General features: G+C 32.1%; 3 protein-coding genes across 4 annotated transcripts; 1 reads left to right on the forward strand and 2 right to left on the reverse strand.

Annotated features, from left to right (window-relative positions):
• Positions 1–1,969: 1,969 nt before the first annotated feature.
• Bm14719 (Uncharacterized protein) lies at positions 1,970–9,896 on the forward strand (the record flags this gene model as incomplete). Of its 2 annotated transcripts, XM_001898122.2 has the most annotated exons (19): positions 1,970–2,104; positions 2,845–3,014; positions 3,314–3,381; positions 3,500–3,683; positions 3,817–3,958; positions 4,195–4,313; positions 4,729–4,873; positions 4,994–5,207; positions 6,507–6,658; positions 6,731–6,803; positions 7,100–7,302; positions 7,581–7,744; positions 7,914–7,974; positions 8,042–8,221; positions 8,372–8,467; positions 8,541–8,679; positions 9,091–9,336; positions 9,431–9,519; positions 9,846–9,896. In XM_001898122.2, the coding sequence occupies 19 exons, from the start codon at positions 1,970–1,972 to the stop codon at positions 9,894–9,896; spliced, it is 2,631 nt and encodes an 876-aa protein (XP_001898157.2). The 2 variants fall into 2 exon arrangements, with proteins under 2 accessions (XP_001898157.2, XP_042931246.1); XM_043075312.1 differs by lacking the exons at positions 1,970–2,104; positions 2,845–3,014; positions 3,314–3,381; ... (6 more) ...; positions 9,431–9,519; positions 9,846–9,896 and having other exon boundaries at positions 4,306–4,313; positions 7,581–7,706; positions 7,914–7,946.
• A 1,522-nt stretch (positions 9,897–11,418) lies between these two features.
• On the reverse strand, positions 11,419–12,568 carry Bm9927 (Uncharacterized protein; the record flags this gene model as incomplete). The annotated part of the gene is made up of 4 exons (XM_001898123.1): positions 11,419–11,553; positions 11,721–11,861; positions 12,080–12,246; positions 12,484–12,568. The coding sequence occupies 4 exons, from the start codon at positions 12,566–12,568 to the stop codon at positions 11,419–11,421; spliced, it is 528 nt and encodes a 175-aa protein (XP_001898158.1).
• Positions 12,569–13,179: 611 nt separating this feature from the next.
• Positions 13,180–18,000, reverse strand: Bm7582 (Uncharacterized protein; the record flags this gene model as incomplete). Its single annotated transcript, XM_001898124.2, has 14 exons — positions 13,180–13,332; positions 13,955–14,150; positions 14,347–14,484; positions 14,643–14,811; positions 14,891–15,053; positions 15,139–15,290; positions 15,465–15,669; positions 15,958–16,140; positions 16,284–16,360; positions 16,525–16,676; positions 16,775–16,884; positions 17,134–17,274; positions 17,544–17,672; positions 17,950–18,000. The coding sequence occupies 14 exons, from the start codon at positions 17,998–18,000 to the stop codon at positions 13,180–13,182; spliced, it is 2,019 nt and encodes a 672-aa protein (XP_001898159.2).
• Positions 18,001–18,451: the final 451 nt, after the last annotated feature.

Consider the following 18,451-nt stretch of genomic DNA (forward strand, 5'->3'; position numbering starts at 1 on the left):
AGAGAGAAACGTGTTCCATCCAGGAAATTCAACGCAAGATTACTGCCACTTTCTTTGTGTTACTTATTCTGCAAAGTAGCTCCATTCTCCTGTGACAATTAAATATCCTTTATATCAAAAAAACGTAATTATCTTGCTCTAGTATTTCAATATGACCTGGCTAATAATATTATCCACCAGTACAAGTCTTACAACGGAATTCATATATACAGTTATTGCACCTCTAATCCTCAAAGTTTTGCTGCAAAATTAAAACAGGACATGCTAACTAAGGAATCTCTTAATTAAAATATAACAATTATTTATGAGGAACGTAAAAATGTTTTATAAATTCTTAAAGATACGATAAAATTGAACAGAATAGGAATAATTTTTACAGGGAAGAGTACAGTGAGCACTCAACAGGTGTGCGATGTGCAGTATACCGGGATCTCATATTATGCGACACGCTGGATGAAATATGTAAGCCAGTAGATTCCTCAGAATAATAAATAGTGGACCACAAACGTAAAACATTTTTTCTACAGTTTTATCCCGGAGCTTATCTTCTTGTATTATTATCCGTGTACTTCCGGTTCACAACAATCTCATCCCATCATCGAAATTTTAATATTAAACTTTAGAACAAATTTAAACCTTACTACACAGCATATTTTTCGATCAGATGTCTCGAGTTATTGTTCATCCAGCCATCCTTATTTTCAACTGACATTCAAATACGCGGAAAGCGGGAGAGATAATATGGCCACTTTCATCCAATACGCATTGCGGAAAACACAATACTGCTATGAGAATGTTATTTGTCGGGAGATTTTAGCAATGCAATGACACAATAGCCATTCAATAGAAGACAAAATAGAAAGATAAGAATGCCAGAAAATATGACTTTATGTGAGTGAAATATTTATATATATAAGGGAAAATGACATGAAATGAAATATAAAGGGAATGAAAAGCATTCATTGAGAATTCATTAATATGATTCTAGAGATATGTAACTCCTTCAAACAATTCTAAACAGCGATGGCTCAGAAGTAACTTAAATAACTTCATCTTTGCGATCACAAAGTTCCCAGAATTAAATCAGGCATCGACACTGTAAATGAAACTCTAAAGAACAGAAGGAAGAAATGTTTGGTTTATATAATATCAAGAAATTGATCGATCTGGGGGAGAAACCAACTATGATAGTATAATGTACTATTCAAATTATAAATTAACATCTTATTGTTAATTTAATAATTTAGAAGTAATAATAATAATAATAAATAAAATAGCTCCTTTGTTTATTGTATGAGCATGCTTGAACAGACTGACATGGGACCCCGCAGTGCAGTTCTAAAAAGCATTTCAACATTAATTAATCAGTACTGCCTGAACGGATTTTTTTCATTCTGGGAGCCGTGTTTTACGTGGGGTCTTTCAATGCTAGGAGCCGTTAGCAAGTGCGAGAAGTCCGGCAGCAATTGCCTTTGGCTGTTTTCTCCCGACTAGTTGTTTAGTGGCAGGAGAGATAGAAAGTAGTAGCAGCGCATACAGTATGCCTCTGTTTGGGTGATGAGCCAGGTTAAGTCCCGTCAGTGGTGTTGTGGTCTTACTGTACTTAGCGAACTACGATGGTTGGAGATGGAAGAAACCGCAGGTTGCAGAAACAGCGTTTGGTTTTATAGTTGAGGAGGGGTTCAAGTTGAAATGGCATTTGGTAAATAATAAAATGTAACAGAAGCAAAATGATAGTGGTGTTACATTTCACTTGGTTTACACCTGTGTTGCTAATAGCTAAACAAGTATACAGCCAAGTTCGTTGTGGAAAGTGCACAATATTAAATATAGTCAGTGGTTTTTATTTTGAAAGAAAAATAAGTTATGACAATATGTAACAACGATAGTGTAAGATCATATTCACGAAAAGAAGTAGTTTGTCAGCGGTCAGTAATATTTGAGAATATTATTTCAGTGCTGTGTCGCTATGGTGCTAATAAATGTTGCATTAGCTTTGCTAAACTGTTTGCTAGCATTGCCGAGCTGTTTCGACCCGGCTGAGCCTTGCTTAAATGGTGGAGTGTGTGTGAAACAAGTCACGAATAAAGCTCATTCAACTTTAGTTAGCTTTTTTCTTTGCATTTATCCTAATTATTTTCAATTAAGTTAATGAAGTGATTTAATAAGAGATAAATTCATTCATTAATTCAGAAAATCACTACACCTTATTTTATAAATCGTGTTAACTGTGAAACTTTTCTATATGTCATTGTAATGGGACTTGCATTCGTCATGCTGCACTTTTTTGTTATTCTCTCATCCAAGATATTTTTTTCATGTTCATGTTAAGTATACTTCATATCCCAATTGGCTTTTTAAGTATTTGTGACTCACTTTTTTCTCGCGGTCAGTTTTATTTACATCGATGACTTGATACCATAGAACATGAAACATATTCGGAATTTATTTACCTTCCTTGTTTTTTTTTTCCTGTCTTTCCTCTATCAAACATTGTGTAAGTTGATTTCTTAAATATATTTGATTTAAATATACCTTAAATCTCTCTCTCTCTCTCTCTCTCTCTCTCTCTCTCTCTGATGACTTATCTCCCATATTTCTTAAATCAGTTTATTAAATCTAGCATGAAATACGTGAAATATATTTGATTTTCTATTCTCTTGCTCTTAGAAGGCCTTACATAAATTCGTACAGTATTTAAATTTAAACAAAAAAAAATTTAAGCCTTGAGCCATTATTAACGAAGTAAGAGTTGGAGAGCCTCACTTCGTTATTAATCGAATGTTGTTTAAAAGGAATTGTTAAATAATTTATTCTCTTGAGAGGACAAACGGAATATTTCAGTGTTCATGCTCAGCAGGTTATAGTGGTGAAAAATGCGAAAAAGTTCTTAACGTTTGCGAGGCATTTCCTCATTACTGCAATGCAGGTACCTGTGTAAGTATAAATGGATCTGCTATATGTCACTGTTCTATGGGATACTTCGGTCATAATTGCGAATATACTTTCGATAAGTTGGTTTATTCTTTTATTGTTGTTCATTGTCTTCAAAAAATTTTGTTTACTTAATCTACGCTATGAGGATACTTTTATAATTTGGCTATGTCAATTTCTGCTACTATGCTTCCATTTATTTCAAGTATCTCATCACCACGTCTAATTTATCTTAGTTTGCATTTTTCTTGCGGTACGTTTTGAAATGCACCGTTTTATTTGTCTTTATGAAGTTAATTTGTAACTTTGAAATCAAATCAGCATTTAATTTTCCATAGTCTGTTTTTATTTTTTGAAAATTTATATCAGTTGTTTATAGGTGTAAGGTTGGGAACATGTGCAGAAATGGTGGTACTTGTATTGATGGTATTTGCTTTTGTACAGATGGTATGTCTATTAATTATTTTCTCATTGATCATCACGCTAAAACGTCATGGAGTCAGAAGCTTTGGTATAATCTGTTCTTTTTCAAGCAATTTGTAGTCCCGTACTTTTCCTTTTCTAGGGTTTAGCGGCGAAGTTTGTGAGAGACATGTGCCAGAAAGAGATGACTATTTACGAGCTGGATGTGAAGAACATCCGGAATTTTGTGCACTGCGTTTTGCTGATGGAACATGTAATGAGGAATGTAATAATGAGAAGTGTTTTTTTGATGGTTTCGATTGTGTTGTGAGTACGCAAGAATGTAGGTAAGCGACAGCAGTATTGTCGTAAACAGATTTGGTCGCATGGTATCGCAGAATCAAATTTAATCAAGTCTTGATTTTTACCAACCAACATTTTTTTTTTCGAAAGAAATAAAAAATGTGTCATTTCATCTAGACTTTCTGATTACTGCGCTTTGCATTATTTGGATGGGAAATGTGATGAAAAATGTGCAGTGGCGGAATGCGGATATGATGGTATGGATTGTGATAGAAATATGCTTCTTCGTGATCTAACGGATAGTAGTACCATTGGCATCGTTTTCGAAGGGCCACTACCTAATATTCTCGACAAAATATATTCACTTCTTGCAAAACTTGCTCAGATAAGTTGCTAAGAGTGAAATTTATGCATTGTAAAAATTGTTGAATATATATTATGAATAAGACCATAGGTACATTAATGCAAAATATCTAATATAGAGAATAGTAAGAATTTCCTATTTCATTTTCTACATAACTCAACAAAAAATTAAATTGTAGTCCAAACTTTCAGAAACTACATAATCCAGTACGTTTGGCCTTAGATAGCAACAATAAAACTCGGATTTATGAGTGGTCATTTGAAAATGGAGTTGGGAAAGAGATCAATTTAAGGGAGTGGGAAATGTCAAGGTAAAATAAAATTTTTTGTTTAATTTATTTTGATTTAAATAATTTTTAAAACGTTCAACCGGATCTTCACACTTTCTTCCTGTATATTCCACAGCTATATTCACTGCGTACATTAATTTGAAAAAGATTTGTAATGAATATATATATAGTAATTTGTTCGTGCATTTAATGTTCCTTATCCAAAGATTTCTAGTTGTTATCTCGACCGTGCTTAAATTATGTGCTTTATGAGAATATTTTTAATATGTCCTGAGGTTATTAATAATTTTCAGTTTCGTGTTTCTAGCTCTTCCGTGCTGCATTATGAATAGTTGTCGTTATTCGTTCATCTTCACAAAGTTCGAGCAACTAACTTTCTAATTTAGTAATAATGCGAAAACTTATAAAGCCAGGTCTTAACTTGAAAAATTTTCAGGAATGCAACAAGTGTTTTACTTTACGTGGATATTGATTCGACATTTTGTGAACAACGTCTCCATTTGAACACGACAAATGTTTTACCGTGTTTCACTGACATTTTTGGTGCGGTCGCTTATCTTCATACCGCTTTGTATGATGAGGTTGTTCTTATATCCAGTTTTCAACTTTTGTGTTTTCTCACATATTTGTATCACTAATTCCATTCCACTGAGTTTTTTTCACTTTGAATTTAAAGCAATATTGCCAAATTTTAATTCTAGGCCAAGAATCGAATAAGCTTGGGTGACGTCACTGTTGAAGGACTTTTTGTAGAAAGTGATAGAAGTCGCTCTCTTCCGATTTTTGCCATCTTCATCACGTGTTTTGTCTTCATTGGAATGATATTATCATGTTTTTATGGAATTTATGGATTTTTTGATGTGTTGAAGAGACAGAATATCGGGAAAAATCATGCTCCTGTTTGGAAAGTACCGTGTTAGTCCTAGTTATTTTAAACTCAGATTCTGACTACTTTTAGTTGTTTCAAATAACATAGGAGGATTTGAATGAATTTGTCTCATTGCGAAGGTAATAACATATTTATGAAAAGTCATTTTAAATGAAATATTCTATGAGACATTGTTATAAGTAGTCACTGTTATGATAGTAATGCTCAAGTTATTGGTTTATGTCCCTATAAACAAACTGGTGAAAAGCAGTTAAAGAAACCAAAAACTAAAATTGACACAAGGAGGAAGCTATGATAGTAATGGCACAATGAGAAGTGTCACTCTATAGGAAAAATTGGTGTCCATCTGAATGCAGTGTGGACCTTAAATAATAAAGACAAATAACGAACACACTATTAATAAATTATGGAAGTAAAACTAAGTAATGAGCCGCAGTTTAATAATATGATGGTCCGAGTTTCTTTTTTTTAAATCAATACATAAGGGAGTTTATTTTATCTGACTTTTTTTTGTTTTTAATTTACATTGTGGGTAACTATATATTTCTTGTTGCATTACTTTTTTTTCATAACTAAAAACACTTGTTTCAAAATTAAAAAATATAATAATCAAAATTGTTTGTCAGAGGTTTAGCTTTTTGTTCTTTCAAGTTCAGATTGTTATTGACCTAGTTTCAACCAGTACGAACGTGTGACACTAGTTGATTAATATATCAATGAATAAGGGTTACTGTAGGACGATACGCAATAGTTTTTGCAACTTGTTTTTCGAATTTCACCTCCTAATGCGTGAAATCCCAAAACATACTGTAACATCTATATCAATTGTATGAGTATTTATTTATCATCTTATTAGTTTTTTTTATTTATTTTTTTATTGATATTTATTTATCATTTTTATAAAATCGTTAAAATTTACTTATTACCTAACCAGAAAAATGGTTGCAAATTTTTGCTTTCAACTGCTGTGTAAAGCATTGTTTTCATTGTAAGATAATAAAATTTATTTTAATATAAGCTGATAATATAATAATATTGATAATATAATTTAATATAGGTTGATAATATGATAATTTTGTGTTATTTACACTGATAATATAATGTAAATAATATAGAAGTCGATTGGTTGAAACTAGAACTACAGGCTAGTTATATTTCATTTTGTCATTTATCCCCATAATAGATTTTGCTATACTTATGGAAACACTATGATCTGAATTTTTGTTAACAGCTCGCTGACAAACTGTATTTCATATTTTACATAAATTTATTGCTCAGAAGCTTAGGTTTTTATAATCAAAATACATGATCTAACTTTTTTTTAGCTTCTTTGCAAAGTAATGCCACGAGTTGGTCAACAGTATCGTCCGTTGAAGACTACCTTCTCAATGAGGATATTTGTCGGAGGGATGGATTACCACCACTGTCTAGGCTTTTCTCAAATTCAACTTCGTGCAGGCGAGAACAGCCAAAAGATGTTAGTTTGTAATGTTGCAATTTAGATTTTGCACAATTTTAATTCAGTTATGAATAGATACATCTTTTCTAGTTCAAGAATCATTACCGAACAGCAAAAAACAATGAACAGAAGATACTTATTAGTCTAGATGCTTACTTCAGCGGTGAGTTCCCTTGATCTTTCATATAGTTTTATATACTGAAACACTTTCTGTTTACTTCATTTTGCCTTATTTCTAAAATACTTATAGCATGCTAGTTCAGATAACAAGAAGGAAAAAAACAAATTAAATAAAAAACAAGGATACGGGTTGAATTTGTACTGTATTCCAATAATTTTTGTTCGATTTTTTTTATGACATTCAAGCTTTTTTGAATTTTGATGTAGAAATTGAATCGAATTTTAAAACATGTTGCAAAAGTTTGAACAGTTAAATTAATTGTTATGCTAGTTTTATAGATAATGGTAATGAGAACTGTCATTTGGGACCAGACTTATTAAAAGCAGTAAAGTGTAACGATATTGAAGCAGTATCGTTTTTGGTGCTTCATGGAGCGGATGTGAATTGTTTTGATTCGGATAAGAATACAGCTTTGCATCATGCTGTGGTTGTTAACAATGATCAGATTATTCGTCTATTGTTAAGTACTCACCGATGCAATGTAGGTGTTTTATGATCAAGATTATCAAAAAAGGAAACATATGAGTAGTCTGCTTCACATGTATGCAGCTTCCGGAAGCTTGGTAATGCTTGGTAAAAGTTTGATGTTTGAAGGCGAGTATTATCACTATTAGTTGATACCGTTTTCTCATGCCTTCGTGAATTCTGTTGTTGTGGAGAATTTTGTTTTCAGTTTGGTCTTACTGAAATAGACATTTCCAGTTTTTTGCTATTTTATCATTATTATTTTCAAAGTTTATTAAATATAAATTTTTATAGTTGCGGGCTGTAAATGTCTTGGGGCAAACACCACTTACTTTAACTGTCAAATTTGCTCACGTCTCTGATCTGTGTGCACGCTGCATCCTTGATTTCATGTACACCGAGTACTATCGACAAACAAAAGTACGAAATGATACTTTCACCCCACAGTTGATTTCTTCGTATGTCATTTTTGGTTTCGGTGGAGTTATTCAGCTGTTTTTGTTTAATCTTTTAATTCAAATAATATATTATGAACTATATTAAACGTGTAAGATCTGCTATTTTCAAGTTTTTTTCTTTATTTCTAGGTATTTTCTAGCAGTACCTATCTGATTTTTTGATTTCCAGACAAAATGGTGTATCACGATTAATGACTTCTAATAATTACCGAGAATTCGACCCTTCATTGGTATGTGAAAGAATTTGAAAACGATATAATGTCAAAAAAATCTGCATCATTTATAGCGGTTTTTCAGAAGCAGCCAGAGCGTGATGGTTGTATTTTTACTCGAGACATATTGTCCGAAAAAGATGATCCGACTCTGACTGATATTTTTGGACGTACTGCTCTTCATTATGCTGCACTTAACAGACGAGTCAATCTTTTGCCAATATTATACTCATTTGGTCTTAAACTGGATACCGAAGATACCAAGGTTGACTATTTTGTTTTGGTTCTTTAGTCGTTCTCTTCATTGCTACTTGACTGCATTGGTCAACTGATATAATCAAGGCTCATATCTATCAAATTGTGCCATGTACCATGTTTTTTGAAAGGTAATATTCCTGTTATTTTGAAACTTTAGGGAGAAACGCCCTTATATTTGGCTGCCCGTGAAGGCTATTTGGATATGGTTAATTTATTGTTGTCGTTTGGTGCAAACAGTGAAATAAGTGACCAAGTATGTTTGCAAGAAAGAATATTGGGATATACAGTTTTTCTTGTTTTATATTTGGAATTATGGAATTTTCTAGCTTGGACGTACGCCGTTGGATGTGGCGAGAGAAAGAGGACATTGTTTTATTGTGGAATTTTTAGAAAATGCAGCAGTTAATAATGTTGATATTATGAAGACACGAAAAAGAAAACGAAGTCGTAAGCCATCCAGTGCAGGTATTTCATATTTGCACTTCTTAATAGAGGGTCATGTTCTGTTGCGTGTTTTTTGGATTCTAGCATAATTTTTTCGAAGTAATTGATTCCGTTGAAGCAAATACATTGAAGGAACTTCATAATGCATGTATAACTGCTCGTATCAAATTTATATTTTTAAAACGTTTTACCCTTTTGCAAGATAATTAATAGAATCATTATGGCTTAACTTGTTTCTGTTCAACGTAGTAACATAAGTTTATACATAATAATCTAACAAAAAGAGAATGGTAAAGGCAATAAAGTAATAAATGAATACGTTCAGATGGAATAACTTCTCCTTTGTGTATGTTCTGCTTAAATGTTTTACTTAAATTATTTTATTTTATTATTTTAAACTTAAATTATTTAAGCACATCAAAAAATTTTTAGCAAAATGTAAATCGAAGCTGGGGTCCTATATTCCAGTTGCATCTTCGCAAGAGAATATTTCGTTGACTTCATCAAGCATTGCTACTGGATTGAATGATGATTATACAGAAGACGTTGGTGACATCGATGAGGATATGACGATTTCAAGCTCATTCTTGAATTCTGTCGAATCATTTGTACTTACACCAGCTGGGCAAATCATAGCTGAAGCAGAAAAAGAACTTGATTTGGATGTTGTAGATCCAGGTATTATTCTTTTGTGCTGAGAGATTAATAAGATTTCTTGTTTGCATATTTATATTCTTTCTGCTATGATAATATGTTTCTGAAATTACTGCAGCTGTGCCGGACTATATCGATCTTTCGACAAATTCTTGCTTGCCAACCGAATTTTTCTCCAATAATGCGTTCTCCGTGGAGCCTTTCCAGGTTCGGAGATCATCGGAATAAACTTTCTTATTTATTTTTGTGGAGTCTTTCAAGTTATGTTTTGTAAGATATATTCCTCGTATAAAACTGTGTTTTCGTTTCTTTCTTTATCTGGAACAAAATTGATAGGAAGTAGTACTAGTTTACAAAATTCACCTGAGTTTTTCTTTTTTTTCCTTCCTTTAGTTCCATATGTCTTTTTCCTTCCTTTAGTTCCATATGTCCAGTGATGGTATATGCGATATTTGAGATAGAATTTGAAATAGTTATAAAAAATAGTTATATTTTTTGAAAAGCATTTCAAAATTAAAATTACTTTATTTAAGGCCGATGAAAGCACAGGAATATGCTTCGAGAGACAACCTTCCACAATGTAAATCTCAGAAATCAATACTGCAATAATATTCACTAAAATTTGTAGTCGAAGAATCTCTAATTGCTTGAATTTGGCGCGAAATCATATGGAGAGTCGAGTGTCGGCATTAGTTTGAAAAAATCAGCAAATTTACACTGTTCTTTTGCCTTTTTGGTTCCATTGAATCATTTCTTTGATCGAATTTGAATCAAATATTACCATGCCCTAAGCATAACGGCCACGAAATTTATTTTATGCATAAAAAGTATTAGTTGACTTCCAATGTGTTAACATAATTGCGAAAAACTTCTGACCCCGTTTAGAACTTCCGTGATTTTCTCGAATGATGGTCAAAACTCTTTTTTATTTGTTCATCACTTTCGCTAACCTCTTACATATTGTTTTCACGTATATTTTTTGCTTTGTTTTTCCTTTTTCATTCTGCAATAATTGTGTTAGTTCTTGCATTCCAAAAAAGGATAAAATCTTTCTTAGTAGTACTTTTGTTAAAGAAATTGAATCAAACGACGTCCTAATAATTCTTTATTTCGAGTCGTTAATTTCTTTGTTGTCATGAAAAACTATTTATTAATCTTTTTTTAAAGTACATCTTATAGCTTTGTATATGCAAGATAATGTTACAAGTAGTGAAGTTATAATAAAGGCCAGTTATTTTCGATTTCAGCATTTCATTCATTGAGGATAACATCGTTCTGATTAATAATTAGAATACCTATCTGGCTATTTGCAAAAAAGCTAACTTAATATATTAAATTCGTGATGAGCGCAAACGGTACTATTAGCGTGTGTGTTATAATTACTGCCATTTTATATCCCCCTCAGTGCACTATGCTGCAAATCATAACGGATTTTAAACTTCTTTTTCCACATATTTGATGATGGTTCCCCCAGATTGATTTCTTATAGCAACCACATAAACACAAGTTCAAAACGGTTTGCATTCGTTTTAGCGCTCATCGTTTTATCCTTTCGGCAAGTTATGGAGAAAACTTTGTATAGTCCCTGCCATATTTTTAACAAAGAAAGCTGATAGTGTCTTTCCTGTGGAATGTTACAAAATTTAGCCAAATGTTACCAAAATACACTACAGTCCAGAGAACTGAAATATTTCATTTTATTCTACACTTCATTTTGTAAGAAAGCTTTAACGTCATGAACGACGGGAGATAACTCTCACGAATTAAGAGATGATTTACAGACTTCCCAGTTATTGAATATAAGGCTAAACCATCTTCTAATTCACAAAACGTATCACATCTAAAGCGACGAAAAGTATTCCAATTTCAATGTTGTATAATGCATGATCTCCAAATATGTCTGAGTTTCTGCTTAATTATGTAAATAGTTAATTTAACTAGTTTGTCACTGATAGGGAAATACAGTTTTACTTTTTTTTTTTTTCGTAGGAGATCACACACAACTGTACTTATAACGAATATAATCCAACATTATGACTTTTCAATAGATAAAGATAACAAGCTGTCAGTTATGAAATTTAGTGAGCTGTCAGAATTCTAGAGTAATTATTCCACCCATTTAGGAAAATCATTGGGCGTGAAATTACCACCATTGCTAATCTTTTGCACAGCTTTCCACAACTGAATCGCTTGCAGGTTGTTTGTGATCTCTCTGTCGAACAATTCGTTGGCTAAACGTAACTAAAAAAAAAAAAAATTTCACAACTACAACATCCATGTTTTGATAATTAAGGAAGATTACTAATTAAACATTTTCCATATCTTCCCCTCATGTTTCATCCTCGTGATTAGAACTTAATTACCATTTCACAACTACATCATCCATGTCTTGATTCATAAAAACACACTTTAACAATATTGTATTCAAGTTCTTGCCTACGCATATCAGCAACTTCTACGGACCATTCCTTATCCATTTCTAAATTCGGTCTATCTTCGGGAAGTGTTACTTCGTCAGGTATGCGAAAAACGTATTCCAGCGTATATGCCTGGAATCTCATGCTCAAGCAGTGCGTGTTGGTTAAAAGTAAAATTGTTTTTTGGGAAAAGTTATGCTTTCTAAAATCAATAAATCAAGTATAAAATAGCAATTTAATAACTTCAGTACAACGGTCGTCGTCATGCTGACTAAACTTTTAATGATTTGAATAAGAGGTAACATTGAATTACAAATTCTACTTAATCTACAGTAAAATGTTCATATAACCTCCAGTTTATTCATGAGCGAGTTTAGAATATTGTTTTTGCCAATCATATTGACAAGCTCCATTTTCAAATGCAGTTTCACTTCACCGCTCACACCATCAAGTGGCAATTCAGACATTAATTTTTCCTCAACAATTTCTGCCCATTCCTCCAGAATTAAATTATAAACTGAAAAAAAATAGAATGAGAATAAGGCTCTCGAAATCGGTTTGGTTTTAAGAGTCTTTAAACTATTGGATATAAAATTACCCAAAATTCCAGGAAACTGTGTTCCTCAGTGTTATAATTACTGCATCCCGAAAACAAACATTACATCACTCACACATATATCTCATACTGGAACAACCTAGACTGTTGAGACCAAAATTAAATCACTCAAGAGGATAAAACTTATTAAATTCTAACCAACATCCGTAAATCCTTTTGGTAGGAAACCAAAAAACTGTGCTTCGTACTCATGTAGCCCATCCCAATCGCAACCTTTCATCATAACTCCTGAAGTCAAAATGACAAATTGTAATTCGAATTTACATGCCGTTAAAACACATACAACATTTTAAGCGCTATGCGGCAATCATTATACAATCACTGGAATCTTTGCAAGGGCATATTTAAATTGGAAAGAACAGTAGTTTCACACAAGTCTGTAAATCTTGGGGTATAGAAATGACAGAAAGTAAAAAACCAAATGTAAATCTAAATAGCAAGACAGAGAATATGAAAATACCAGTGGAGTATCAACGATCGCAAACAAGTAAGAAAAGCTGACTTAAATTTTTATTGAATAACTTTAATAATAACAGTGTGAGATATGAAATAATGCATATATCAATTTGCTTCACTACCAATTGCAACAATAGTTTGGAATTTTAAAATTTTCATTTTATCATTCTTAACCGGTAAGGGCTATTAAATAACTCAGACAACACTGATAGCAATTCAATACGCCATAATGAAATCATGTCTTGAACTTTTTTAAAATTGGCTAACCCTGTCATATCTTCCCTGATTTTTGTTTATGGAAGTCTCAAATTACATTTAAGAATTTCTCTAATAATCTCTTGTACTTTAACTAAATAACAATGATAGATTAAAATAATATTAATATCTTGATAATGGCGTGGTGAAACTGCCGGTAACGACACTGATCTCGTAATGACGTAGAGTTGCATGCAGTTTTAATTTTTCTTCATCGCTTGAACAAAAAATTTTTTCTGACATGGAATTTTGAAGCACTGTCTGGTCCTTAATTTTCTGAAATATTAGTAGCAGAAAATCATATAAAAATGTAAAAATTTAGCACTTCGTTGTTCAAACAAATAAAGATCGGAATTCATCAATAAAACTCAGATCAGAAAGATGCCCAAAGATAGCAAATACATTCACATAGCGGATGATAAGTTATAAATGTACAATTAACAAACATCATGCAATTAGAGAATATCAAATATCAAATTAATACTTTTAAAGTCTGTAACATCGAAAAGAAACTGAAAACGAGGATTCCATAATTATACTATGCTATACTATCAATGCTAGAATCAGTTCTTCCTTAACAAAGACGTGTGATCAGAACATTTATTACACGACCAATACTTAACAAGAAAACTTCGTACAGATGTGGTGAATGATAAATATTTTCAGAAAAAAAGTGCGCTATGTGCGAGAAAGGAATGCTTAATGTTAACATAAAAGGACCAATATAATTCGAGTGTCACTAAGAATAGAGAAAAGTATTCAAAATTATGATTCTACCGACTCTCAAGAAGATAATGCCCACAAAAACATGCACATGTGCTGAATTGGTTAGATAAACGATTTTGACAATCATTACTGTGACCATTCCAATTTAAAAAAAAAAAAAAAAAAAAAAAACCTTTGCGCTATCGAGTTCTACAATATTATTTCCCCCATCAGCATTCTGTCTGTTAGATGCAACATCGTTAGTTCCAGGATTTTTGATAAACGGTAACCAAGAAGTACGTGAACACAAAATCATGCAGCGCGCTAACCAACCTTCTTTATTAGTCGTTTCAACCGTAACTTCTGATTTCCAAATTTTGGGAAATCTACTGAAAAAAGATTTTATATGGTTTCAGTTATGCACTACAAATTGTGCTTTCATATGCAATAAATTTTGATCTATGTATTTTCCTACTCAAATAAAAAAAATCTGAGGCATAAATTAATGAACTTCGATTTTTTTTTTTTTTTTGGTTCTACAAGTTGTACTGCAAGTTTCGTGACATTTTTGGGGTGAAAGTTTACTTTTCATGTACAGGTTTGAAGATGTCCGTAAATGACAATCTGGAATTTAATGTAAAAGTCATCTCTTCAATCATTTGTTCGGTTATGTCATCAGCCGTAGGAGATATGTTCAGTTTGCTGTACTGTTCAAGGACTTGCCTGCGCAGAGGAAAAATAATTAAAACAGAAAAAATATTAAATAATTATTGAAATGCAAATTCAATATTCTAAGCGATTAGATCTCAACTATGCTATTAAATTAAAGCTTTGGTTTCACAGCACTAGATACAACCATTCCACTAAAATATGTAATTTACCTTGCAATGATATTTATATGATGTCGATCCAATCTAAGATATTGCTTACATGTATTTACTACCAAAAGACTATTATAGAACAAGAATAATGCATCGGCCTGATCCTGTGGTTCTTTCCCTGCGCAGCAATCAAAAACAGCATCAATTTCGGCAGCAGACCCAAAATACTCTGTGAATGAATTGAAATGGAATTAAGGACTGCATTTCATATCGTAAAAGCTTATGGAATAAAAAATACAAAGAGTAACCTCTATTTAAAAATTCATCGATACAAGCTCTTCGCAACCGCTCCAGACCCATTTCCAAATAAATTTGTATCGGTGTAAGGCCCTCCAAACGTGGTAATAGCAAGTCGCTGTTACATGCATCACGCAATAAACGTGCCATCGTACATCTATTATTTGTAAGTACCTAAAATTAGCACGAACTCCTCATTTTTTTTTTTTCACATGTTCAGAACAATTTGCAGATCTAATGTCTCGATAAGAAAACTAACCAAGGTATTTTTATATCCTCCTTTCAAAGCATCAAAAACATATTTTAAAGCTTTTGTGAGATCTTGATTTGAATGACAGTATCGCAATATGAGCCACAGTTCTTCCGTGAAATCTTGAGGTAAATCCAGTGGAATATCCTCCAAATCTTTGTCTATAATTCGAACACTTAGTCTTTTCTCAGATAGATCAGAGTATCATAACTCGACCGAAATTAACTCGCTTGCAAAGTTCGAAACCAATTTCAATAATAAACTTTTGCTTATCTAACCAAATTTAATAAGCTTCTCGTCTATGTTTTGTACAAATTATAGATGTTTTAACATACTTCTAGAAAAAGGTGAGGTTTGATTAAGCAGAGATTGTAACGCAGATTTTATGAGCTTTTCATCCTCCTGTATTTGCTCGAAATCCACATTTGACCAAGTCACTTTGCCGGTTCTCAATGCACGTCCTAAGGCAAGCACCAGTTCCAGCTCAACAACTAAACCAAGGTGTGGCAAGCGTACATCAAGCCAACCTGGTGATATCTTCTGTAAATGAACTTAATATTTTCCAATATAAAATCAGCTTTTAAGAAAAACAGGATCTAATAGTTTTGTAAATATTTAAAAAGTTTCACAAATTTTCCTATTATTTCCGGAGTCATAATAATAATTAATAGTAGTAATAATAATAATAATTAATAATAATAATAGTAACAATAACAATAATAACAATAATAATAATAATAATAATAACAATAATAATAATTAGTAATAATAATGGTAATATAATATCAAGTTGTCTATTATTAATTTTTTGTCAAAATTGAAACATACAGCAACGACCGAAGCTGACGGAACAGGTTTCGAAAGTATTTCATCAGAGCAATGATTCATATTTAGAAATGTCCATGATACATGAAGCTCTACAAATCCAGACAATCTGTTTTGGTTGTCTCGATTGGTTGTAACTGTTTTCGGAACAACATCATACACACAATAAGCTGTGTTTGGAGAGACCTAAATCTCTGAAAAATTTAAGCAGCACAGAACAAAGTCATTGGGAAACATATCACTACTCTCTTGAAGCAATATTTAATATCATGGTTGTATTACTGATTACACAGAAATTACCCTAGCAGAGCGCCAGTGGAAATAAAGACAAAACTTGCCTTGTAGGAATCACGAAAACGTTCTTTGTAATCTTCCAAAAATTTGATAGGGTCTGTGTAATCTCGTGCTGAAAAAGTTTGTCCTACACTATTTTCCTTAAGCGATCAGTGATTAAACTAGCAGCTGATAGAAAATAGTACAAAGTGCACTTGAATTAATCTATATTTCAATGCAATATTTTTGTATGTACCATCATAATTTATACAGAGAATAAACTAGAAAATAACTTACGCAATGTTCTAGCATGGTAAGTCGCAATGCCATCGTTTGTCTTACATATACCAAACCAACATGTATGAAGGTAGTCACTAATATCACAGGAAATCCAAATATCTGGATTTGGCAGCGTTTCCCTATCAAATGGGACGCCATTGGTAATAAACCTAAATTCAAATACTTACTAATTAAAGTTTTTCAATATGCTCAAAAACAAAAATATGAACAAGCCATTATGAATTATTCTGAATTAAACACAGCATACATGCCAGCAAGAGATCGAGCTTCTGAAGCTTTCAGCGAAGACAGAGCAAACTGTTTTAGTGTAGAAGAATAACAATATTTGTCGATTAAAATCTTCGGTGCATCCTTTATCTAAAATCCATCAAAAACACCAATACAAAGTATCACTTATAATCATGAATACTCCAGTAACACATGAAACAATGTCTGTGACTTTAAGACTACATAAGTTTAATGATCTAATGATTTATAACTAAATTTTATACACAAAACTGTTTTCACTTCCAACAATTCACGTATAACGGTGAAATTAAGGACGATGATCTCTCACAAATGCATTTACAAATTAAATCCTTACCAAAAGATAAATAAACAAAAAACCTGCAACTTCGATAAAGTTAAAAATTCATATTTCAGAGGTGAAGTGCTAAGCTCAGAACTATTTTCGGAACACTGCCCTTCACAATCCTGCACTTGATCTTTGGAATCTACAAGGGTATTTCTTTTTTCTTCATCCGTAGCCTGAACAAATAAACATTAAAATGCTTATCCCAGAAAAATTTTATAGAAAAAATACTACAGCTGCTTCTCCTTGAATTGAAATAATGAAAAATTTAAACAATTCGACAAAATATATAATACTTTGTCAGAACTTTTTTTCAGACATTTCTATTCACCATAATCCCTACATCCATCCAATTAAATATATAATATACATCCTGTGAAGCCCTGTTAATGAAACCATACGGTCCGACTTCAAAAGATTTGTCAACGCACACAAGAAAACTTACTAAAGAAACTTCGCAATCGGATTCTAAAAGGCGACCGATTACCACGATTTCCTTTCCCATCATCCATGATATACTGCTAATTACAGGCAACTGGGAAGTATTTAATAGGCGAACTCGATATCTGCCAAACTTAACAAATGTATAATGAAGAACTGTTAATTTTAATGAAATAAAAACAAATGTTTGAGAACGTGGTGGAACAAAGCATTTCATGAAAAAATGAAAGTATTGTAAGTGAAATTTTTAATTATTTTAACTCGGCAGTTTTTTACAAGTGAAACTTCTACCTAATTTTGTTTTTTCTTTTTCTTTCATTTACCTTTTTTACAGTTCATTTCTCTGAATAAGTATTATGTTTTAATGTTCCATACTTTAACATGTACTATACATATAAAAAAGTGCTTACCAATGTTGCTCCGTTTCTAGAACATAATTCTGCTCGAGTGATGTTCGACATGTTACCCGAAGGTACCTAAAATTATGCACATAACTGAAAAGGAAACTGCAACTGAAATTTCAAATTATAATTGTGACCATTAACTATTTATATGAATGATCACTGAAATTATGAATGGCACAAAAAAAAAAACAGCCGAAATTGTTCATCGCAAGTAAAAAGGTAACAAAAATCCTTCAATCAATTCAAAAACTTAAACTAAATTAAACTTTATCTAATTATAATAGCTATTAGCTTTTCAAACAAAAAATAAGTGTCATTTATGACGTAAATCAAGTGCAACTGAAATCAGTTCGGATATTTTGCACAACATCAGATGTCGAAAAATCCTAAATCAATATTTATATGAAGGAGTTGAAATAGAGTTACAACGCATATCCTTGAAATGGTGCACAACCAATAAATGAACAAACGGTTTGGTTACTAAATTAACTAAATGAAGCATAAAAAA

This window comes from Brugia malayi (assembly GCF_000002995.4).
Source record: "Brugia malayi strain FR3 genome assembly, contig: Bm_v4_ChrX_scaffold_001, whole genome shotgun sequence".
Classification (NCBI taxonomy): Eukaryota; Metazoa; Nematoda; class Chromadorea; order Rhabditida; family Onchocercidae; genus Brugia; species Brugia malayi.